This window comes from Rhipicephalus microplus, chromosome X (genome assembly GCF_043290135.1).
Source record: "Rhipicephalus microplus isolate Deutch F79 chromosome X, USDA_Rmic, whole genome shotgun sequence".
Lineage (NCBI taxonomy): Eukaryota > Metazoa > Arthropoda > Arachnida > Ixodida > Ixodidae > Rhipicephalus > Rhipicephalus microplus.
Genome location: NC_134710.1, coordinates 113072922 through 113098616, shown reverse-complemented (window position 1 = coordinate 113098616; position 25695 = coordinate 113072922). Strand labels below are relative to the sequence as shown.

The 25695-nt window shown below is 44.7% G+C and overlaps 1 protein-coding gene across 2 annotated transcripts in view; it reads left to right on the top strand.

Annotated features, from left to right (window-relative positions):
* Tat (Tyrosine aminotransferase) overlaps positions 1-24553 on the top strand; it is an 88446-nt gene extending 63893 nt beyond the window's left edge. For both annotated transcript variants that reach the window (XM_037427550.2, XM_075877434.1), the window contains exons 2-12: positions 2086-2344; positions 4174-4241; positions 18082-18240; positions 20031-20222; positions 20751-20833; positions 21328-21397; positions 21939-21998; positions 22919-22987; positions 23083-23166; positions 23249-23347; positions 24134-24553. In XM_037427550.2, coding sequence (XP_037283447.1) covers positions 2107-2344; positions 4174-4241; positions 18082-18240; positions 20031-20222; positions 20751-20833; positions 21328-21397; positions 21939-21998; positions 22919-22987; positions 23083-23166; positions 23249-23347; positions 24134-24319 — 1308 coding nt within the window. In that variant the 5' untranslated portion in view covers positions 2086-2106 and the 3' untranslated portion in view covers positions 24320-24553. The remainder of the gene's footprint in view (positions 1-2085; positions 2345-4173; positions 4242-18081; positions 18241-20030; positions 20223-20750; positions 20834-21327; positions 21398-21938; positions 21999-22918; positions 22988-23082; positions 23167-23248; positions 23348-24133) is intronic.
* The last annotated feature ends 1142 nt before the right edge of the window (positions 24554-25695 follow it).

The following is a 25695-nucleotide window of genomic DNA, read 5'->3' as shown; positions in this document are numbered from 1 at the left end:
CTAACAGGAACCAAGATATTGAAAAAATAAAACGTGTGGTCTAGGAAAGCCTACCCTATTGTATATTGAGTTCTGATAGCAGAATGCACATACAACCTGTATTTTATTTTCATGACTAAGTATTAAATTAATCAAGTTTCTTTTAGACCCATTTTTTTATTTTTGCTCGAATCGGTAAAATATTGACTTCACTTTGTACTTCATCTCGAATAACCTCTGAATCAGGCATTTATTATTATATTTTGCTGATATCTGCTTGTTTTTTTGTTTTGTTTTTTAGAAAAAAGAGAACCGTGCAATACACGCCAAATATAAACTAAAGGCGCGCTCACCCGCTGCTACTCAAGTGCTTTCAAGTGTTATTCGACTATCATACAACTGCGTTCGTTCATTCAGCAGGGCTTCACGTTCTTTGATGGACGTGCATCAAAACACGCTGCTGACGCGTCCATATCGTCGTGCGTGAAGCTCTGTAGACTGTGGTGATGAAGGGAGGCAGCTGTGCATAAACTAATGAACGACTGGAAGCGCTGTAGCAGCTCTTAGTCATAAAAAGTACACGCATCGGGATGCCAAGCGAGTGCACTCGCTTGGCTTGGCATCCGGTTTTTGCCACGTTTCGCTCGTGGCTTCGTGATCGCACGCGCCTATGACGTTCGTTATCGTATACTTATCTCCACAATGAACCATTGCGTGCGACAGCTTACTTACGTTTCGAATTTTAATTCGCAGCTGCTGCTCGAAAGAAATCACATGTATAATAAGCAGAGCAAACGCACGTTCATGGCGGTTGTAAAAGTTTCACAATAAATAAATCTGAAATGCGGTGCATGGCATTGATCATAATCTGATTATTTTCAGACCGTGTGAATCGAACTGTTCTCGCAATTTAGAGTGCGCCTTCCTGCTCGGTTCGCGCTGCACTGAAGATGTGGCCTTGGAGTGCAAGATTTGTGTGGGGAATAATATCTCGGGGTTCACGTCCCAGAACCACGATTTGATTACGAGGGGCGCCATAGCGTTCAGGACTCCGCAAATTCCGACCCGCGTCAGAAAAATGTGACAGGGCGACGGGTTATTGTATGTGCACGTTCGCACTGCTATACTGTCTAGTATATTCCAATCATGATCAGTATTCTTTTTCATTGCTTAAGTAGTTAGTATCATATTTGATAAGATGGTTGTTGAAGCTTTCATTTGATAACTATACGCACGAAAACTGCTTTGTTTTCGTTGTATCCACGCGTCTTCCTTGCTGAGAACCCGAACAAACATTGCGCTCCAAGGTCAGATCTTCCGTTCAACGCAAACCAAACGGGAAGACACTGTAAATTGCAAACTCCTTATTGTGAGCGCCACGCACTCACAAGCAAGAAATCGGACGTTCGATTCTGCGTGCCGGCGTCTTTTCCTGAATTAGTTTTTTCTTTGTTGCGTTTTCATACATATATAGATACGCATACATATACGGTACATGACGGTGGTCACTGACGTCCACGCCGACAGCGAATTTCAGCCGAGAGTGTCCATATAATTGCTATTGAAATAAAATATTCGGTACAAACGTTGTTGCAGGACACATGAACGCTTTGTCTCGTGTTTCTAACTACGTGTTGAAATTGTGGGGCGCAGTTTGAGTTGGAGTGGCAGAGTGTTTTTTTTTTAGTATTTTTCTTAACTATCTGCGATAAATACGTGCCCAAGTTGAAAACTTGAGACGTAAATAAGTATATGCAGCTATGATTTATTTATTTATTTATTTATTTATTTATTTATTTTCATATTTTGTTCTAGGCGTTATGCCAGCAGTGGGCTGCAAACATTTCAGGTGCGATGCATACCGGCATGTGACGAACGAAGTCGTGATTTGTCTCACCTATTTAAAAATACATTTCCCTGCATTTTATGCTAGGACATCAGGTAGCGGCAAGTTATTAGTTCACGCAATGTTTTAAGAGACGCTTAAAACTGCAGGATATATGAACTGCTAAACAACAATTCTATAGATGCGCGATGCGCCTACAAGTCTTATTTTGTAGGTTCGGTGGTGACTAATGGGACTTTATTTTGCTCCTTATCCCACAGAACTGCAACAAGAAGGTAGGGATGAGAGTTAGGACTTCGTGGAATTCTCCCCCGTCACGGTTCGCTACCAACACCAACAACCCAATCCGTGGCTTTGTCGAAGACGCGGGCCTCGTTCCCAACGCCGAGAAAACGCTCATCTCGCTGTCGATCGGCGACCCCACCGTGTTCGGCAACTTGGTGCCATGCGAGGAGATACTGGCGCCGATTGAGACCAGTCTTCGAAGCCTGAAGAACCATGGCTACATTCCAAGCACAGGTGAGCATCAGTGAACGCTGCTGTCACACTACGATCATTCACGGATGTCATGTAATTAGTGATTACCGAGAAATAATATATACATCATAATCCAGCCGCGTTAGGTATAAGGGAAGGCAGGTAGAGTAGGTGTGCTCTTTCACCATCCACGGAAAGCGAATTCCCCCCCCCCCCCCCTTTTTTTTTCACCCGTCGGGAAAAGCTACGACTCTCTCATGATCAATAACCTTCTCTGCGATGGTTGAGCCATTCAGTGTTAATTTTCGTTTGCTAAAGACGCATTTAAGCATTAGAACTGACAACACGTGGCAGTAAGCTTCGTTTCTGCGTCTCAACACTATGCATCAGTCCCTTGCATGCACAATCTTCAAAAAATGAAAGGTTACTGTTTCACCGCCAGAACGAAGCAATGAAAGCACTATTAACAAACCGAAATGTTAAACAAAATAAGGTTATAATTGAGCTACTCCAATAGTATCCAATCTAAACCAAATTGTACATAATACTACCACAAGGAATACGGCCGTTCCAGGGAGTGAAGCTGTTTTCGTGTTGTCTGCCACTTCAACGCGAAGTAAGCGGGGAGAGCACAGCACGAGTAGAAATTTACGAGCCGTCCACTGATCTCAATCGAGATAGCACGGGTGACCCCGCTTTTTTGATCAAAGTGATGTGCCACGCAGCCCCCCCCCCCCCCCCTTTCATGCTCATTCATTCTACCGACGGAGCCGACCGGCGCGTTTCACCTCTGCATGAGCGGCGCCCGTCTCGAGTCTTCGCAAGCTTTCGCTCGCGCATGAAGCATACAACGCTCGGGGCGCCGTTATCGATTTGGACTTTATACGGAACATCACGGCGACGGCAAAAATGAGCATCTAGTGCCGACTTAAATGAGACCACAATAAAATTAATGGAAAGTGTTGTCGACGAGCCCACTCTCGCTCTCGTTCTTGCTGGCTATAGGTGCAAGAGAAACACTGACCACACAATCTTATTTTATAGATATATACACGTGAACTATGCCTATTCGACCTTTGTTCAAACTGTATATATTATTATGTATCGATTATGGTGAAATAAACCAAATCTCAAATGTCAAATCTCAACTTAGCGAATTGCTAAACGTTTCGAAGCTTTATTTCGCTCTTTGACTTGACTTCACTGCACTTTTGTTTGTTTCTTCTGATTTCGATGGTTCGAGTCACTTTTACACGCAGTTTCTTGAAAGTTCCTCCAACGGGTCATAACAAATAAAAAATCAAAGATGCAAAAATAATGAAAGAGATGTTCTGACAGCCAGCAAATACTGACTGCTGTATATCGGCGACTCAATAGGGTACAGCTCCGAACTACGCGTGCGTGCATTCCCGCGCATATGTTTGGCACCATTCTATGTAGAACAGTTTTATCATTTACTTTTGCTCACATTGTGACGAGCCCCGCCGCGGTGGTCTAGTGGCTAAGGTACTCGGCTGCTGACCCGCAGGTCGCGGGTTCGAATCCCGGCTGCGGCGGCTGCATTTCCGATGGAGGCGGAAATGTTGTAGGCCCGTGTGCTCAGATTTGGGTGCACGTTAAAGAACCCCAGGTGGTCGAAATTTCCGGAGCCCTCCACTACGGCGTCTCTCATAATCATATAGTGGTTTTGGGACGTTAAACCCCACATATCAATCAATCAATCACATTGTGACGAAACAACAAACATGTCAGAAGTCTAGGGGATAACTTCGAAGAGCTTGCCGCCTGTGTAGTTGTCTTGAGATATAGCACTTCATTCGTTCATAGCCGCATTTATCGCTGATTGGAAACGATTATGCCTATATCTACAGGTACACAAGCAGCCAAACAAGCCATTGCAGAGTATTCATCCACACAGGAACTCAGCGTGAATCCACAGGTAAGTTCCTGAACCTCGCGGCGTAGGCAGAATTTTTTCTGAGTGGCAGGGGGGGAACACCTTCTTGAAATAGTATTTTTTTTCGCGCCTAATTTAGACGAATATAGGAAACACATATACGCACATATATATGCACCGTTTCTCCTGTCTCTTTATACTGCTTTGGTCTAAATCGTGCTGCAATCGTCTGCGTGCGCCCTAATTGCCTGCCGTCTATAGTCAAGGCATTCGGGGGAAGACGCCAGAGATTACGCATCATATGATAAGTCGCGCTCTAGTTGCAGTCATTTTATACGAGAAGGAACACCAACAGAAGCCTAAAGCTGATAGTGTATCGCGTCTGTCTCGTCACTGACTCACTTGCGATAACTTGAAACGAATGTTAAGAAAAAGTGAAAGTTTATTCTGAATACGGTGCTGATAAGTGAGAATGCGTGGGCACATCCTTCCCCCCTAAATTACCAACCTTTACTACTAAGTGTCTCATTCATTTTATCAGCAAGAAATTCGTGCGTTTGGCACACGATCATTTCGATGCCGCAACACGGGAAAGCGATAATTGCTTTTGTGTAGCAAGAGGCATTTCCAATTATTCTCCAAGTTATGTTCAGGGGGTCACAAAAAAATACGCTCTCGAAGCGACTGCTTGGGGTTCGTGTGCGACAAATGGTGATACGGAGAGGACGATCAATAAACAAGGTAATATCCTATTGCGTAGCTGGTGCCGCGGGGCATTTTCTGGCATCGGCAGTGTGTATGATGCAAACTATAGTCACCACCTCTGCATGTTGGCAACGCAGACGATTAGTAGCAGAACAAAATTTGCAGAAACTAAACAAAAGGGCAGAAACAACAGCCTGCCTTGAAAAGTTTCCGGCAAGGGAAAGCATCTTAAAAACCTACCCTAGCAATTAACTCTCTAATTGGGTGCGTCAAGGTAAAAGGATCCCCACGAAAACAAGCTATCAGAGAGAGTGAGAATAAGAGGAGAGAGATCACAGAGAGAAGGTTAACTATAGAGGAAATTCTAGTTGGCTGCCATAATCAGAGTGATATAATAAATGACCGAGATATCTATAGGAATATTAACAAAGTCACGGCGCATGCGTCAATCAAGCATACATGTCCTTAGGAAGCGGGTAACGCCTTCAGTTTGAACGTTGGTCAGCACGGAAAAGCCTACTATTCTGCTCAGCACGCGGCTGTTGTTGAGAGCAGTGATGAGCGTTAACGAAGAAAGGCTAAGAAGAGATTGCGCAGCCATCTCGTCGCTGACCCTCAAGCTGCAATCGCTTTGACAGGATGGCCATTTTGTGTATTCCGTAAACGTCACTAAGATAACTTACTGGTACAATAGCTACTAAAAGCATATTAGCCATAAATAACACCACTGTGAAGTATACAGCTTTTTCTTCTATTTTGACAGTAATGTTTTCTTTTTATATGAAAATGATATGACAGTGAAACGGGGTTGCCGGTTGATATGACAGACACGAAAGTTGTCGGGCCACCTTCTCGCGCACATATCGTTTGATTTCCGACATGATTGTGTTGTGGTCTCCACCTAGGGTCAATGCCGCGAGAGTTTCGTCGGTAGCCGCTGGCCGCCGTGTCATGACCAGTTGTTTGCGCAATTCCTCGAAGCTCAGGCAAAGAGTGGTGAGTTCGGACACGGTACGGGGGCCCTTGGCCAGCAGCATCTGGAAGGCGTCGTCGTCTATCCCCTTCAAGATGTGTTTGATCTTGTCTGCTTCGATCATTGAAGAGTCAAGGCGCTTGCACAAGTCGAGCACATCCTCGATCTAGCTTGTGAAGCCTTTCCCCTGAAGCTGTGCGCGTCCCCGTAGACGCTGTTCGGCACGGAGCTTGCGTACCTCGGGGCAACCGAATACATCGGTAATGCGTAGCTTAAAAGCACCCCAAGTGGCGAATTCCGAGTGGTGGTTGTTAAGTCTGTTAAGTCACAGACTCGCTGCCTTTTTAAGGTAGAAGGGTACATATTGCAGCTTCGATGTGTCGTCCCACTTGTTGCTTGCGCCTGCCTACCTTTTCAAATGTCGACAGCCAATCTTCTACGTCTTGCTCATCGGTACCGTCGAAAAAAGGTGGATCGCGCACGCGTAGCGCAGTGGGCACGATGACCATCGGAGGCTGGGTGGTACCTTGCTGGGTGTTTTCTTCAGCCATTTCTGGGATGGCAGATAGTTTCCTGTTGCGGAGTTCCAGGTTGAAGTACCCAGCACCTCCACCACTTTGAAACGGGGTTTATTGGCACAAGTAGCACTTGCACAGTAGGTCTAATGATGCGGAAAGGGGGCGGCAGCAACGGACCCATGAATCACAGCTCTCGGGGCAAACGCTCGCGCTTGGCTCCTCTCGCTAAAGGTGTGACCCACTGCGGCGCATAATGTTCTTCCTCTCTACAACAGTAAGGTTATAGCACATGTTGTCTTTGCACATGAGCTCTGCGTCGAGGCGGACTTATAGTGATACTGAAATGATAACAAAAACTCATTTATTGACTTTCTAATTAGTAACTTGAAGACAGTTGTGCATGTGGAAAAGTAGTAGGACGTCAAAATTAATTGAATGCCAATCAAAATTTCCCAAAACACTTGCACTTCAGATATCAACAATATAAATTAAAGCTTTAATAAAGGACGACGCAGTGAGCGATGGAGAGAAAAATGATAGGTGTAGCCTTAAGAAACAGAAAGAAAGCAGAGTGGCTCTGGGAAGAAACGAGGGTTAAGGATATCATAGTTTAAATCAAGAATAAATAGACATGGGCCGGGCATGCAGGTAAGATAACCAGTTGTTATAAAGGGTAACTGACTGGATTCCAAGAGTAGGTAAACATGCGAGAGGGAGACATAAAATTACGTTGGCAGATGAGAATAAGAAGTTTGCAGGTATAGCGTGGCTGCAGAAAGCACAGCTCCTGGTTTATTGACGAAACATGGCAGAGGTCTTTGCCCTGCAGTGGGCGTATATAAAGTTAGGCTGATGACGATGATTATGATGGAAGACGATACTGAAATTGAGCGCGCCGGGAACGCGGCTGCTGTGTCACGGCACACCGGAACTTCCCGTGACGAGGTTTGAAAAAAGAGGCATGGCAGCAGGGTGCGTTTAGCAAGAACAGCAATAACAAAACTGTAGTGGTTTTACGCCTCAAAAACTACGATATAAGGAATGCCGTAGTGAAGGGCTCCGGAAATCTCGACCACCTATGGTTCTTGGTCCCGAACTTCAACCTAAGCACACGGGCTGCTTGCATTCTCTCTTCCACCAAAATTGCGGCCACCATGACAGGGTTCGAACCCGCCACCTTCACATCTGCAGTCGAGCACCCTAACCACTAATCAGCTTGGCGGGTAGGAATAACGGTAAGGGATCTGAAATACAATAGTTGACCACCTATTATTTGCGTTTGGTGTGTAGCGCTTGTCGCCAGACGTGCACGACGCCGGTAAGCAGCACGACACACAAGATGCTGCAGCTTCGAAGGCGGGGTATTCAGTGAACATTAAATATAGAAGTCTCTAAGGGCGAGTTGATAATATTGGATAAGCTTTTCGAAGCGCAGCTTTACAATATACGAACCTTAAGCTGCATGAGGCTTCCATGACGGCCACCCATGTGAGGAATATCTGTGCGTTGCAGTGCATACAAGCCTAAGCACTCGCGACCTGTCGTGGCTTTCCAAGGTGGGCGGCCACAGCGGCAACTGTTGTCATCACGAATGATCACCTCATCCGTGTGTACTATCTGCGTCAAATGAAAACCGAACAGTGGCAAGGCTTCGCGATGGTACAGTGCACGCCGCCATTTATCACCAATGACAGGCACGCTATCCTGTTCGGTAGCTCTGTGCATATATGCGTGCTAGCCCATGACGATAAGTGGATGGTGCGCACCATGACACCGCGAAGGCTTGCCGCTGTTCGGGTTTCACTGTACACAGATATATAGTAAACCGCCGTCGATGTCCTGGGAACTCATATCAGACACCTTGCATTGCCTGCATGCTTCCTCAAGTAAATCTGTTTCGTCCTCTGCAGCTGGACCGTGTACGACGCGTTACAGTGCTTTTCTTTTCCACCCGTCTTTTCCGTGTATACTTTGCTCTCGCAGCAAGACACTCCACGCTTTTGTGGCGGCCGCATGTACCCTGAATGCATTTTCCAATCTCTGATGGCAGAGTGAGTAAGTGAAGCAACTCTATTGTTGATCCGGCACTTCAACTATGCACGATGAGTCCAGTGTTCGTGTACTGAGCACCTCTACTCAGGAACTACGTGTACTGCAGTATATATAGTTGCGCAGGGGAAATACGCATGAAAACAGATACGAGAATGCCGGCGAAGCGATCACTGCGTTTCGGGGTTGTGATCACAAGGAAACACAATACTGGATTGGAAAGAAGAAAACGGCACCAGTAAACACCGGTTTCTCTATAACCTATACGTGAGTGGAAGAAGCAAATTGTGACATTTCGCAAGCAGAAAGCGTAGAGGTACCTGCAAAATCTGCGTCACAACCAGTTCTCCCGCAGCGGAAAAAGTAGCGCTAAGACGTCGTCGAAGGCACAAGGAAAATGGAAAAATGAAAGAGACGTGATCGAAAGTATATATTATATATATATAAGGTGTCCCACGTAACTTCAGCCAGAGAAAAATATGCCGGAACACGTAATTACGACGCGACCAAATGCATGTTACTCACTGTTGCCTGGAGTTAGAATATTTTTGTGTTCCCAAATATTGTTTAATTAGATATGTTTAATTAGCTTGCTTTTCAAGAAACGAAGATATATAAAAAATTTCAATGAGAAAGTTGTAGATCGGTTGGCAAAATGTCCGATTAAAGAGTTTCGAACTTTATATCTGTTAGGTATTAGTGTTTTTCTGCTAACTGCAAAAGCCCGCGAAATACAAAAAAAAAATACCGCGTGACAAATTCGCTCGCGTGTCCGTGCGCACGATGATTCTAGTGCTCCCTAACGTTTGGCGTACGAACGACACGCTTCCCTCGCACCGGTTCATGACAGCGATGAGCAGTCACAGCGGTTATCGTTCTTGTGGCCGATAGCAAAACATGTTCATCGTAAAGCCACCACCATCGTTGCGGCCCTGCAGAGACAGCACAATGGGGCAAATGCTATTATGGTCGTTCATACGCGGAACGTTAGGGAACACTATGGAATCATTGCGCGCACTGGCGCACGAGCGGGTTTGTCACGTGGTATATTTTAGTATTTCGCCGGTATTTGTAATTAGCAGAAAAACACTAATACCTAACAGATATAAAGTTCAAAATTGTCTAACATAACGTTTTGCGAACCAATCTGCAACTTTCTCATTGAAATCTATCTTCGTTTTTTTGAAAAGTCAGTTAATTAAACTTATCTAATTAAACAATATATGCGAACACAAAATATTCTGGCTAACTCCAAGCAACGTTGAGCAACATGCATTTGGCCGCGTCGTGATTACGTGTTCCGGCATATTTTTAAACTCTGGCTAAAGTTACGTGGAACACCCTGTGTATATAAAGCGTATAGCTGCGCCGGAATCGTCGCCGATTTTCAAACGACAGGCGTAATGCCCAGTGGCCTTGACCATGAGCCAGTTGCTAACGTTACCCAGCGCCATCGTAAAGCGGCCATCCTAATCTTGACAGGCGCCGCCACGCACCCCGCTCCGTCCTCCAGACGCGACGCCCCGCGGTCCAGTCTGGCACGATAAAGAGCGCGATGGTGGGACGCGTACGCAGTGCGAAACTCAATGCGCGGACCTTCCTTCGCACTTTCCCCGCTCACTCAGCTTCACGTGCGCGCTTGATTGAGAAACCGCACCCGTGCACGCATTTGGCCTACTTCAGCAGCATGCGATTGACGTACGCTCAATAGATTGTGAGCTGTACTGTATAAACACACGCATGCGAAATCAACGAGTATTTCAGGGCTGTATACGTGGTTTCAGTGAAAAATAAACGACTTGCTGTCGTGCAACGTACACAGGGGATGCATGAAGATAAACGCGAACAGCGCAGCGCGCTGTTTTCATCACGCTCTGACTCTGTGGCAATAAAAAGGTGTTAGATAGTTCTTGCCTGTATTACGGATGACTCTAGTAACTTTTTATCAACATACGGGATACAAGCACCTGAATAAAAACGTAATAAAGAATGTAAATGCCAAGTGTTAGCATTAAGTCCCACAGTACAGTCGACCACAAAAGGAGTGCGTGGCCAAAAGCCTCTTCGCGACACTTCCGCTACGTCTGCAGCGATCGACAGCACCACAGTGCCCTAGAGACACCCCCCCTCCCCCTTAATCTATGGCCTGTCTGTTCTTTGACTGGGTATAATTGTCACCTTTCACTTTTTAACGTATCGCGCTTTTTTTTTTTTTGGCCTCAGCTTTTATGTGCTTCGGCCTCGAGAGCAGCTTGTGAGCACATCTGTTATCTGCCGCAATCTTTTTTGCGGTGATACCTAGACGACGAAACACCGTTCGAGGCACGCCGTGGTAGCGTTGATCCTGCTACGTATATATAAATGTGAAGGCCATACTGCAGATGAGTGCTTCGCGTGAAAACTGTGAACCAACAATGTGCTCTGCGGCAGTAGAAAATCGAAAGGCCAGTGAATAACAAGAAGAGCCATTTACAGCCTAGCACTGCATGTGGTCGATGGTAGAAGGAGCACCGCTAGGCGGCGCGGACAGCCAGTTTGGCCCACGCTCGCGTGGTCCGCAAACTTTTGCGATGGACTGTACATAAAGCCAGTTGAAAAATGGTCAAGCTACCGATATGACCAGCCGTAGTAGGCTGGATGATAATTTTTTGAAGAACTTTTGTTTTTCGTCACACTAGTAAGATCTCTTTATTATTATCTAAGGAAACTTCATCATTTGTTAATTAAAACAACAAAAACCTGCAATTACCTGTCACGCGTTGTATTTCTCTATTTTCGTTGCTCACGCTCTCTGCTCCCAATATTTGAAAACTGACCCACTGCTTTTATTTCAAGACAAGAGCGCCAAAAAAAAAAAAAAACTCCCAAGCATTTCCCCGAGGGTGAACATGGTTAAGTGCGAATACACGGGGTGATGCTATGAGGGGTATTTATTAATTCGCCCTATTATATTTCTTAATCACACTATGGTGCCTTTATGGTGTAATGGTTCCTGGGAATCGCAATTTGATCACACGGGGGAGTTTACGTTAACTCACTGGCGAATGCCAACGGATTTTAACTTTACTCCCCCTCACGACCCGCTCTCGACGGGAGACTGAGAGAGAAGGCGGGCGCGCGAGAGAGAGGGGTGCGCGCGCAGCTGCAGCGAGAGAGGAGAGCGGAGGAGCGAGCGAAGGGGGGGGATATAAGGCGCGTTACTGACACCGATATCAGCGTCGCGTCCGTGGCTTATTCGGTAGAGCGTCGCGCTGCGGCCCACCAAGTCCTCTTTCTTTTAAAGATAGAGAGAAGACTGCGGACGCCGCCGACGGCGGTGGATGGTTTGGGGTCGCTTATAAAGTGTACTCACACTTAATAACTACAAATATAGCTTCTAAAACATTCAGCATTGTATAAGGTCATCGGCTCGATATATATACGTACTGATGTCAATGTGATAAATTGCTGTGATATAACATATGCTGACAACATACTCTATACATATTGTGTACGTTTGCGTTTTTGTATACGTGCTCGCTTCATTCGTGCTCATCTGTGTCACTCAAGAGTACAATAACTGACGCAGGTAAACGGGACAGCAGCTACCTTGCACAGGAAACGCTCACGAAACTTACTTGTGACCACTTAAAAGGCGGGAAAATAAGCGTGATAGTGTAAAGTATAAACGGGCACGACGACTGACAGATATGTGGGGTATAACGTCCCAAAACCACCATATAATTATGAGAGACGCCGTAGTGGAGGGCTCCGGAAATTTTGACCACCTGGGGTTGGGCACGAAGCTGTACATGATATATATGCCCACGTTAGTATATTATCTAAATATTTTCACGCAACAATGCTATTGACAAACAGTTTTCACCATTCGTACATCTCGGAGACGTCGAAACCACAGAGTATACGCAGTGCCTCAATGAATGCATTGCGCTATTTCATGCAGTTCCCGTCACTGAGGTTCACGGGACCTTGTATGAGCATACACCGCATTGACGAAGTTACGACGCTTATCTAAGACCACACTTTAATAAACGTGTGTCTCGACAATAATCTTGAATAACTGCGTATGTCCAGCTCCTCACCAAGCCCTATCGTAAATGTGTTTTGCGCACAAGAAGTTTTAAAGCGTCGTAATAGGGAGAGTATTACCGAAAGAGTTTTTCGAATCAGTTCATTATTGTGAAGGGTAGAAAAAAATAGATGGCCTCGTCGCCACACCACCGGACGAAGAGAGCCAATTTCAAGCGAGACACCGGTAAAGAAATTGACGCGGGCATTGCTTGCGCACATGACTTCACGCAGTACGAAATGTGCAGGCGTCACGGATGGCCTCCCAATGTGCTGCTTGCACCACCCCGTACTGGCCGCAGCGTCAAAGAATACATAATGCCACATTCCCTTCCAAGTTTTGTTATCGCCCCGTTTCACCGTCAGTAAGTGGATCGCAGAGTTGTCGAGGCCAGCTTACCTGTGCGAAATGAGGCTCCACCGGACATTCCGCTGATGACGAATGCACTGCTCAAGTCCACTGTACAAACTGTGATGGTGATCATCCCGCATATTCCAGGTCCTGCGTGGCCTGGAAGAGGGAAAAAAAGATCATAATTTTCAGCGCAAAGCGCGCCTACGGTGTTCGAGAAGCTTCAGGACTGCAGTAGATCACTTTGTTAAAATTACACCCACTTCGTGAACATCTCAGATTATTCTGGAACCTACGTCACCGCTAGCGATAACGCTGTAATGTTCAATGGCAAGTCTATAAATGCCGACACACTTCGCCGCTTGTCAGTTGATCCCGATGGAGGCGGAAATGTTGTAGGCCCGTGTGCTCAGATTTGGGTACACGTTAAAGAACCCCAGGTGGTCAAAATTTCCGGAGCCCTCCACTACGGCGTCTCTCATAATCATAGCGTGGTTTTGGGACGTTAAGCCCCACAAATCAAATCAATTGTCAGTTGATAAACGGCCGAGGCTCCGCTCGCCGCTATCGGTGTCAGTGTCTTACTGTATTGTGACTTTCCTTTTACGTGGCCACAAGCTCACCCGAAATGAACAATTTATTCTTCGACCGGCAATCTGCTCCATTCGTCCACGTCACGACCCCGTGACAATATTCTCGAGCTTTATAGTATTATTATTATTATTATTATTATTATTATTATTATTATTATTGTTGTTGTTGTTGTTGTTGTTGTTACCCAGCACTAGGTACAGCATATGTATGCGCTGCTGTCTGAAAAGACACGTCGGCGTGCTAGCTTGATGGTCAGAACCTCGTTTGGGCGCGCAACAGCTGTCAGCGGGGGACGAGCGATTGATGTTTTCAAGCCATGGCCAATGCGCAGATAGTGAGAGAGCCATAAATGGAGACGGAAACGAGATGAAAATTGTGCGAACCAAAAGAGAAGCTTTCATTTTGGGGTGATTTCACAGTGCGAATCCACAGTGCGAATGCAAAACTGAAGTATAGTACGTTAAAATGAATTTCACAATGTTTTTGTCAATAAAATTACGGGAGGCGTAATCTTTGTCCCTACTTTGAACCATATGATCTAAAGCATTGCCTCCGAGATGCGGCGCACAGCATCAGCCGTTGCGTACTCAACGCGCCGTGCGTTGTTTTCCTTGCGTTGCGCGCGCTAAAGTAAAGCTATCTATTGTTGAAATATGACGTGTGTGCACGCGGGAGGTTAGCACATCACGCATGCACAGTGGCAGCAAACAATAAGGCCAAGCTTTGGGTATACGCAAAAATTAGGGGACAAAGCTTCGCCTCTAGGAGTTGAACGCGATAGCGACATTCTGTTGTGCATAGCGCATGAAACCTGTTCGAGTTTGCTATGCACTCACTACGTGGCTTCAAGGGAATAGGCGCAGTAGCGTGTGTGCCTTTTGTAGTTGGGTACCTGCCGGCTTTCAACCAAGCATCCATATAAGATAGTCACATATTCTGACGCCCGTTGGCAATGGACGCCTGTACGACGCATTATTACTGCAATATTTCAGGTTGCATTGTGAAGCATGTATACAGGACGCATGTGTTCGTGAAGCATGAAAGCTACTTTCACTGCATTTCCAAGCAGAGGAAGTTCTTTTCACATGCAGAGACATGTGCGCAGTCTTGTTGAGATTTTTGATCCCGTTCCGGAGTGGCTTCCCCTTCTGGACGGTTGTGTGTGTTTGCCTGACTTCTGACGACCGCAGTTTACCATAACTAGGGATGATTTCAAGCATTAAATAAAAAAAGGGGGCATGACCATGTGCTAGAACGTTCTCTTGCCACGCAAACCCAAACAACCCTGGGTTGGTCCCCTGTCTGCTCCAGGATTTTTTTATCATTTATTTATTTTATTTGCATCATTCTCGATTTTTTCGCTCACGCGTAAGATGATTTTTCGCTCACAACCAACGATGACGACGCCGCCGCCGAAATCTCTGCGAAACGAGCTCTTTGACGCTATCGCGTTAAAAGCTGCCTAACGTAGTCAGCGTTCTGTCATTCCCATATAAAGGGTGCCCCAGCTAACACTTGGCAGGATTCTAAAATATGCCCACGTTTATCAAATCTATACCAATGCGACCAATTACATCTTGCGAACTACTATACGAAATAAGTCATGTTATTTTAAATGTGAAGCATTTCTCAGCGTACTGCACGCATTTTGAGCGTTTCTGTATTCGTATCTATCTATCTATCTATCTATCTATCTATCTATCTATCTATCTATCTATCTATCTATCTATCTATCTATCTATCTATCTATCTATCTATCTATCTATCTATCTATCTATCTGTCTGTCTGTCTGTCTGTCTATCTATCTATCTATCTATCTATCTATCTATCTATCTATCTATCTATCTATCTATCTATCTATCTATTTATCTACTAGCTTACGTCTGGGTGCACTCGTGATTACCTCCTTAGCTTGGTGTATACCAAAATTAGTATGGAAAAGTAGGACGATTTGACCGATATAACTGGCTGGTCATGACATGTATATCGTCAAAATCCCGTCACGTACGTCATCAAACCCTTTCCTCCAGGCAAGTGTGGCACATATCCGTATATCATGGACCGCGGTATGCAGGTATACGACACAGGTGTTTTTCAGTTTATATCTGCCCAGGAATGACGAGAACAGACATTCGTAATATAATTGAGAGAACGTTAAGAAAACGAATATCGGCATCATTGGCTCATCGAATGTGAAGAATAAATATTATAGTCCTATAGCAGGAATCGAACTTAAGCAGTCTGCGTGGCAATCATGTATACATATTCCACCGCAAAGCCACACCAGGTCTCGCAACTGCTTTGAAAAAAGAACTTATGCAGGTGTAACGTTGGTGAAACGTCAATTGTGGTTGCAGTGCTGGCTAATTTTGTAGACACGCGATCCTCTGAAGTTGGCCTAGCACTATCCAATGCTACCATACACTCAAGCACTCCTGGTGCTGGTAATTGCTGTTGGTATTGCTGCGCAACTATAAACAACTGGTTATATAAAACATGTGACTACTCAACATATGTTTGTGTGCACACCATATGTACATATCTTTAACGTCATTGCACAACATTTTGCTGAAAAAAATAAACTCCAGTCTGTTTCCCTGCGCATGCTTCGCATATCATGATACGTGAGATGTGCCAAATTTTGTTGTTTTGCTCAACAGCTTAATTGGGCAAGATCACTGAACGAACTCTTGATAAAAATTTCCAGATCATTTCATATGATTGGACAGCTTCTAACATTCCACCAAATGATTATTAGTGAAACTCAAAACCATTTTGAGCGCTAACAAACAGTCGGGCTGTAAGAGAGACAAAAACATTGTGCTAGTGTTAGTAATACCTATGTTTCTGTTGGTATTGGTACGCAAGTCTAAACAACTGGGTATATAAAGCATAGCGTATTGTGTTGTCGTCTCTCTTACGTCCCTGTTTGTTTGCACTCAATATGTTTTCGAGTTCCGTTTACGAACACACCCCAAAAAATGGCAATGCTAAAAAAGTATTAGTAGTGTTTTTTTTTTCACTATACTACATATTCACACAAAATACAAAAAAATAGTCCCATGAAATATGCTCGCTTGCAAGCCACTGCGTGCTGTGATTGCATGCAGTTATCCCTACTGTTCCGCGCGATAACGAACATAGCTTTTGATGACAGGGCAGCAACGATGCTGGTGGCTGTGCGATAACGCACCTGCAGCTTGCGGTGGCGCAAGGGATAACCGTTGCATCTGCTAGTCGCTATCATGAACCGCTGTGAGGTAAGCCTATCATTTGATAGACGGAATGTGTAGGTAACGCTGCATTACGGCACGCAAGCAGGCATGCCATCTGGTATGTACTGGATGTTCAAAGTTAAGCTATACGTTTTTTTAACTAGGTGCTCGAAGGCACGCGAGAACCACTTGTGCAAATAAGTTAAGCTACCAGGTGGACAAAAAGTTAGACGATAATTATAATTATCGATGTCAGTAGCCCGAATAACTAAAAATTTAATAATCAACTTTTTACTGGCTGTGGTAAGTTGGCATGTTTATATTTTTAAAAAATGTAGGCAGTGGTGTTTGTACACAGTTTCAGTTGGAAGATTTTTTCTAGCACGCCTGTGCTCCGATATATCCAGCTGTAAAATTTAATTGTCATTCGCATGATTACGCATGCGAAATGGTGAGGGTCCGCGCAAAGCTCCTCCGTAAAGTGACGCATCTGTTGCGGGTGGTGTTTAGTGTGTGAAGAAAGTGGAAGCATGAGTACCTAATAGATAGAAAGTAGAAAGTTGGAAGCAGCGTACTAAATGTTCTTCAAACGCATATACAATTTTTTCATCGGAATTTTTCCCCAGCTTTGTTCTTTCAAAACTTAGTTAGTTATTCTTGCCCAACAAAGCAATTAAGAAGGACACAAAACGTGTGTGACTTATCCCATGCAATAGCAATTAACATGCATTTGTTCATGCCGTCATATATCGCCCTTGTATATGTCTAAACTTAGGTGAAAGTTGACAAGGAAACGTACTGTAGTGCAAAAAACAAAGAGAAAAGGGCAACACACGTCATATGAGCACTCGTATGTTGTCTCTCGTCTTCTTTTGTGTTTGTCTTTCTTGCGCTACGAATTGTTTCCGATGTACACCAGCAGGCCGAAATCGTTACAATTGAGAAATTTGCTAGGGAATACCCTGCATGACATTCCACATTATATAGGACCACACGAAACCACCGCTGGAGAACCGCAATGATGACGTCAGGCCCGCACGGTCCTCTGCATGAACTACTCCTGGACTTTGTCCAGGAAACCAAACTATTCCCTTTTACTTGACTCATGTAGTTAGGCAATAATTAAAAAAAGAAGGCGGCTCATAAAAACGAAACATTAAATTAATATGAGTGAGCTGGCTATATAAACCGATATTCACACCAACTCGGACAATGAGCGACGTTGTTTCTTACCCAAGCAGATTCGAGACTGCAGCTACATCTAACCCGTTTCGTTATCTTGATGCTTGAATACGCCCTAGTGAAAAATGGATCCTCATCCAACTCATCAAACCCTATAACATAACGGCCCGAAATGGCTCCGAAGCAGCAGTCACTCTAACTAAAGTCCGCTCATTCGTTTCGCAGGACGTCATACTGACATGCGGCTGCTCACAAGCGCTGGAGATGTGCGTCACCGTCCTCGCAAACAGCGGACAAAACATCCTGATTCCAAGGCCAGGATTTTCCGTCTACAAGACGCACGCAGAATCCGTTGGTATCAAGGTCAAGTTCTACAACTTATTGGTAAGAGTGACCGAAAAATGAGACGTTTTCAATAGTAATCAGTACTTGCTCTTTCAGAATCAAATGCAGGTATGGGGTTGAGGGAATGAAAGCAACATGAAGGTTTCTGATAACACTTCCTCTATTTTATATGTAAGATACATGATCATCCATCTAAATATTGCATTTATTCAGGTCGGCGAACCACGCCTGAATACACAAAAACAGCACTAAGATGTTTAACGTATACGGGCATGCACAGAGACAAGTCTAACAATACCATTTCTATTTACCGGCCCATAATGGTTCAGTATTTCTGATTGATAATCGTTGTAGTGCCCCGCTCCTTATTAGGTCAATGCGTGGGGCAGACTTTGCGCCTCCTAGGCGACTAGGTGGGGAACGCCCCCTTGGCCCCTCATGCGCACGCAATGGTTTAACTCTAAGGTTTGCCTTAAAATACACGGGTGGTCCCCATTGCTTAATGTCACAGTTGAAGCGGAAAGAGGGAAAGTCAATTCCGCCTCGAGTTTGTGAACGAATGTCTCAACTATCGCTGCTGTCCGATGACTGAATGCGGATAGGGCTGTATTACTGTCTGGCTTCAGCTGTAGGCATTAGGATGTTCTCCAAAAGTGACAGAAATAAGTTTAGTTATTAGACTTATATACTTTCCCGGCCCTGATACCACATTCTGAGAGGCGCGGAATGTTCGTGTATGAAAAACTCAGTACACGTTAAAACGGCCCACGTGGCGGAAATTATTCTTATGCACCCTTGATCAAAAGAGAAACTGCGGCTATAAGCAACGTCGCTATGAGCAATTAATACATCAAGTTTTTTTTATATTCAATTTCTTCAAAGTATCAACTATTTATATCAGAATTGCTGTGCTCTAAAGTGGGAATAAGGCGTCCCCCCACAAATGAGTTTAAAAAGTGCCAATGTGTTCAACATTGCACAATTCAAAGCAACACCAAAGATAAAGAAGAAATGTGTTTACACTGGTGGAAAATTCTTCAAATACTCTATCGGCATTGATCTGGCCGAAAGCGTTGGATATTTACAGCAAAAAAAAAAATGAAGGTCACTCTTATTTCCTGATTGAGCATCACACGCGTCACCACCCATCAGCGTGAAATGAAAAAGTTTCTAAAGTATACTGTCGCCCTTTAAAATCATTTTGTTTAAAAACGTTGTTCTTGCGCGCGCAGGAGCGCGGGCTTCGCCTCCTCCTCATATCATGGCTCATACATACCCAATGCAGGGGATTGGCTGAGTAGTAGGTGAATTCTTTACAGCATTTCCTCACTCGTATAAGGTATACTAAACGATTATAATAAATTTAAGTATGAAATATTGGTAATGAAATATTGAAACTGGAGAATTTACCTAATATCATTTTAGACTGACTGGTGAATTCGTCAAAGGGTAAGAAAACATTCCTCTGACTGTAGCCCAGAGTAGAGGCGCCAAGAGAAAAAAAAACAACTTATTCTGATACTTTCAGACCCAGATTTTGAAGAGGCAGCACTATGAATCTTTTCCTCAGTGGCGTGAACCAGTGACAGAAAAGAAATAAAAAGTCAAGCCTGCACTCCTAGAAGGACTTCTCTTTCTTAAATATTACAAAAGCTTAAGCCTAATTGGTCAACACCGTTCAGCTCAAGTAGCCCACCCCGTAAATAAACCGCATCATCAAGGGCGAATTTCTCATAGATAATTTCCACGCGCCACCGTTGCGCAATTCCGTGACTTGGTCGCACCTTGTTTTCCGTCGTCGAGCGTTGATCCCACGCAACTTTTCGCAGCCCGAGAAAAGCTGGGCGGTTGACCTCGTGCACCTCGAGTCTCAGATCGACGCCAACACGGCAGCGATCGTGGTGAATAACCCGAGCAATCCGTGTGGCAGCGTCTACTCCAAAGAGCATCTCAATGACATCCTGGCTGTGGCCGCGAGGAATTTTGTGCCCGTCATCGCCGACGAGATATACGAGCACTTTGTAAGTAACCACGGAAGCTTGGGATGAAGTCGGTGCGTTCTTGCATACAGCTTCGATAATTCCGCATGCTGCCCGCAGTGCACGTATCATTGTCTCGTTGCCATCTTGTCTCCTTGTTTTTAACTTTAGTTTTGAACACGTCCTCAATCATTTCCTATTTGTGCTCGCAGTTTTATGCTACGTCAGTTTTGTCTGCATTTTCAACACTCATCGTTTAATGAAAAAAAAAAATGAAAGAGTGGAAATGAGCATTCATTTCATTGAGTATTTTTGTTCGGTTCCATCCCTTTTTGTGGTTTCTATGGTAGAGATAAAATAAGAAAATGAACGCCATTTCGCTCGTAAGTATGCTTCGCTTCATAGAACGCTTTAACGAGTACCCATGAATAATCGTCGCTTGAGTACAAGGCCCCATAAAAAAACAAGAACAAAAACTATTTTACGCAACGTTATCAAAAGTTGCAAATCAATCAGAGTTCTCTGTGTCATTCGCTCACGCACATACGTTTGTTTGTTCTTTTTTGATAGGTTTTTGAAGGACAACAGTACCACCCAATGGGATCCCTAAGTGAAGATGTGCCCATTTTGTCTTGCAGCGGCCTCACAAAGAGGTAATGCAATGCTCCTATAAGTGCCTTAGTAAGTGAGCATACTCATGAACTGACAAGAATGAACAGGCACAAAATTAAGCTTGTTTTTTCCCCTTCTATAAAGTTATCTCAAATACTTATAATGTATATGTACAAAAGTGTTGTTTCATGCATCACTACACAACTTGAAAATAGCGTAATATATTGGGTGCACATGAGCAATACCTGCACGGTATTAAGAACCAACAGTTTCCGCTGTGTTTTCACTGGCCAGAGTACATTTACTCGACGTATGAATGAAGAATGAATGAGCACACGAAACAGAGTGATATTTTTCCTAATTTAAGCATGTCACTGATTAAATCATTTTACACAACGAACCGAATTTTAAGTGACGCGCAGTAAGAGCTCCGGCGTAGAAAGTATTACCAAAACCGCTCTTTCTTGCTGCACGTAATTGTTCTAGTGACATATAACTCGACTGAATGCCGAATCTCAACTCTGTCGTGACGCAGATTCCTGGTTCCCGGCTGGCGAACAGGTTGGATCGTAATCCACGATAGACACGACGTGTTCGCGCGTGGGGTGAGCCAATTGTGCCCCTCACGAGGGCACTTTCTCCTTTTCAGAACCATATTGTTACAGGTGCCATGATAGCAACTTTTTGCACTTGACGCCACAGTTTGGTGAGTTGCTCACCGATTTCTGCCCGCTTAAAACGTGAAAAGCAAGGCTCCGACTCCTTTCCTTTCACTAAACATGTAGCTACGGTTCCAGTGTGCGCGCTCTGTACTGTCGGTCCTGTGTGGCGATCTAACAGTCGAACTTTCTAGAGGACGCACTTGCAGCGCTGGGCTAACACTTCTCGCGAACGCGGCAAATACGCGCAAGGGGGGCTCAACGTTGTATCGACCGTACCATCACTTGGTGTGGGGCGGGGTGCTCGCGCGCACAGCCTAAAAATTACGTGTGCGCCGCATAAAATCAAGCACTCCAGCTCGATCCCTTTAAAAGCATTCGGCGACCGCATGAGGTTGGGCATGCGGGAACGCACGCGCACGTTTGAAATTTCGCGCCAGTAATTAGAGCGTGTATGTTATTTTTTTTTTCTTCTTCCACGTTACAGGTGAAGCAAGGACTGCAGTCCTTGAGCCAAAAAATAATGGGAGGGAACGCCCTTATTCAGGTACAAAAGGATTTTACACATTATTATTATTATTATTATTATTATTATTATTATTATTATTATTATTATTATTATTATTATTATTATTATTATTATCATTATTATTATTATTATTATTATTATTATTATTATTATTATTATTATTATTATTATTATTATTATTATTATTATTATTATTATTATTATTATTATTATTATTATTATTATTATTATTATTCATTAAAAAACAGCGCGCAAACGGACGAGACGAAGGTAGGTATAAGACAACGCAAATGCTGAGTTGTCTAACACCTATTTTCGTGCTGTTCGTTTGAGTGCTCTTTTATCCCATAATGTATCACCAAATAGCCCGCCTTTAAGTCTTGCTTCAGTTTATTCCTTTTTACACCACAGAAATTCGAGTAGTTCACTTTAATTAACTGTTATACACTGTAATTAACTTCATTTATTCACTTGAGTACCAGACAATACGTTTTGTAGTGTAGATGTTGACGCCAACCACGCTAGATTTCTAGACTCATTAGACATATAATATTGTCGCGGTATAGTTGATAAATTAGGAGGATTTGAAAGAGAAAACGCAGAAGGGATGAGCCAGAGCATTAAGCGCGCTGGAAAAGAACTCATTGCAGGCGTTCAACGATATAATTGCTAAGCAACTGCCAGCAGCACAACCTAATGCGGCTAAGCAGATCCAATTAACATGAGGGTACAAGTACGAAAAAAAAAAGGAAATTGAAAGGGACATGCTATACACGGAGGTACGCAACGGAATTCCTAAGGCTGCACATGCACGGTCGTTATGAAGAAAGCAATACCGAAAATAACAATTCAAATACTTCCTAGAACGTTTAGTATAGGTTCTGCCCTGATGTATGCACTGAAAACGACCTTCCATCATTTTTCCTCTTGCTTCCCAGGGAGCGCTCCCTTCCATACTGAAGAACACGCCGCAGAAATTTTACGACGAGACTGTTTCCGCAGTGCAAGTAAGAGCTAAACGCAATTCGAACGCACCGTTGCGTCACACTACTCTCATTTTTTAACATTCTTCACCCTCTCCACACGTTTTTACTCTTCGCAGAAAAATGCCGAAATTGCGTACAAAGCGTTATCAACGATTCCAGGCATGCGACCAATCATGCCCCAAGGAGCCATGTACTTAATGGTGAGTGGCAACGCAAGGAGAGTGTGCCGGTGTTCAGTTCTGACGACGGCGTTCTCCCCATGGCTTCTTCTGTGACTTGCAGGTCGGCATCGAGATTAGCAAGTTTCCCGAGTACGACAGCGACGCCGAATTTGTGAAGGCCCTCTTCGCGGAGGAATCGGTCTTTTGCCTGCCAGGACGGGTACGTCACGGGGCAGCGCCACTCTGGTCCGGTCCTCCGGTTTTAGAAAGCACCGGACCCCTCGCGCGTAAACAAAGATAGCAAGAATACGTGGAAAGAGATGTGAAACAAGTTTCTGGCGGCGGCATTTGGCAGGCCTCCCTGCGGCGTCGTTCAGATAGGCAGCTTGCTCTAGACTACCCCCCCAGGCAATGGGCGCTATCGTGCTTCTCACGTAACACCCTAGACAGAGTGGAGCCACTGGGGCCCCCGCGGCCGCGTTATCTGCGGCGGACGCGCCCGCGTGCACGGAGTTTTAGCGCTACAGTGTAGTAAGAATGTTGCATCGCAACGATAGAAATGAGAATGGCAAAACAGTCGGTGCACGCTCAGCGCTCCCTTTTGGGCGCATTCAGAGGTGGAGGAGAGAAACGGAAAATTTCGGCACGAACCCCATTGCCTCAGAGTTTTTCCATTCGACAACTGAAGAAAAAGTGTACATAGAGGTTAACGTGATGTGTTCCGCCATTCATCGCAGCCCTGCTGCGCACTTGAAATCACTAGCTAACCCACAAACAATTGTCCGCATAGGCGTGTGTACTGTGAGTGCCCCCTTCCCCCTAGTCAACTAAAGGGGGGTGGGTGGGGGCAAGGTCTAACTTGCCTACACTAACTTAACAGGAAAGGGGTGGCACTGCGATCAGCCTTCGCCCCACCGCCTGAAGGGGAACCTTGAGCACGCCTATACGTTTGCCCGTCATTCAATCGCCACCCGTAATTAACAAACGCCTACACTTTTCTTTGCAGTGTTTCCACTATCCGAACTACTTCCGCATCGTGCTCACGGTGCCGCAAGAGATGATGCTCGAGGCCATCGACCGGATCGCGGCGTTCTGCAAGACGCACTACATTGACGAGAACAGGCTCGTGCAACGAAGCGAAAGCAGCCTTGTCCTCGGTGGCGCGCCGATCGCCATGGAGGCCCGAGGATAACGTGTGCAGAAACGACGTTGTGCAAAAGTGTTGCGGCGGACGGACAGCGCGTGCAGCAAGAGAGACATCTGTTTACATCAACAGGATCAATGTCCGCATTTATGTATATAACATAGGAAGCTTCCGCGACAGTGTCACCAGGCGTGTCAGAGCACGAAATGGGAACACCGACACTTATTTTTAACTACTGCGAAACTGTTTTTAATTACTAATAAATTTTACGTTTTAAGAAAACCACACTCTCTTTCTTGTAGTATACAGATACAGTCTGGCTCTACTTTTACAAATGCTTTGAAAACATGACAGACGCTTGAAAAAGTCGAGAAAAACCTTCAGGCAGTGAAAACATTTCGGTGAGCGAATAGCCGATCACCGACCTAAAGATTGAAGGAAGAGACTACAACTTTATTAAAAAAAAGTTCGGGGATTTGAAGCTAGCCGCTTGTCTGCGGCGACGTCTTGTGCCCATGCAATGAGTGCTTTTTGCAACTTCTCGTAAGGGAATCGTAATAAGGTCACCTATATCGCTTCTGTGCGAGCTGGTAGAAGCTCTCTAAGTAAAGGAAAGGCCCTCGCATGCATTCCAGATGATGTGACTTTGGTTTGCCATGACATTTCTAACACAGCTCCTTGCATATAGAATTAACCTCTCTGCCCGTGAAAAGCGCTAAGCGGTGAGAAGGGTCGGCATGTTAGTTTGAATTCGGCGTAGGATAGTAGCCTGCGTAATCACGTAAAGTTGATGTGTGGTACAAGGTACAATATGGTTGAAAGCTGAGCTAGCCAGTGAGTGATCATCATACCGTATAAAGTGAAGTAGCGCAAGTTGAGCGGAAACAAACGGGACAAGAACACGACACTCGCTACACTCGCAACTGAACTTATTTTAGAAAAACCCTTCAAGTGACACAAAAGTCCATGAACAGTCAAAGAAAAGGAGGGAGAAAGAAAGAAATGGAGAGGGAATGCAGGGAGGTTAACAAAGCTTTGGCTCGGTTCGTCGCCCTACACTTGGTAAAAAGAAAAGGGGGAATAATAAAAAGCAAAAGGACAGAGAAAAAAAGAACAGTAAGAAAAAGATGGATAAATAGTGAGCTCGAAACAACCCAAAGCAAGCTTATCAAACAACAAATATTGTGCACACTCAAGCGCAAGGACGATCCAGGCATGTGTAAAGAACCTAAGGTATAAGGTACAATCTGCTGTCACATTTACACATATTAGTGAATTCGTTCTAAGAGATCACTGCCTCTCCAGTCGGGGAGCCCGGTTCCAAGCAAAGCCCGACCCGGTTTGCTAACTATCGGGCCACTTTGTGTGCTTCGTCGTTACTAAGGTTACCCGAATGAGCGGGGACCCAAACCCGATTGTTTTTC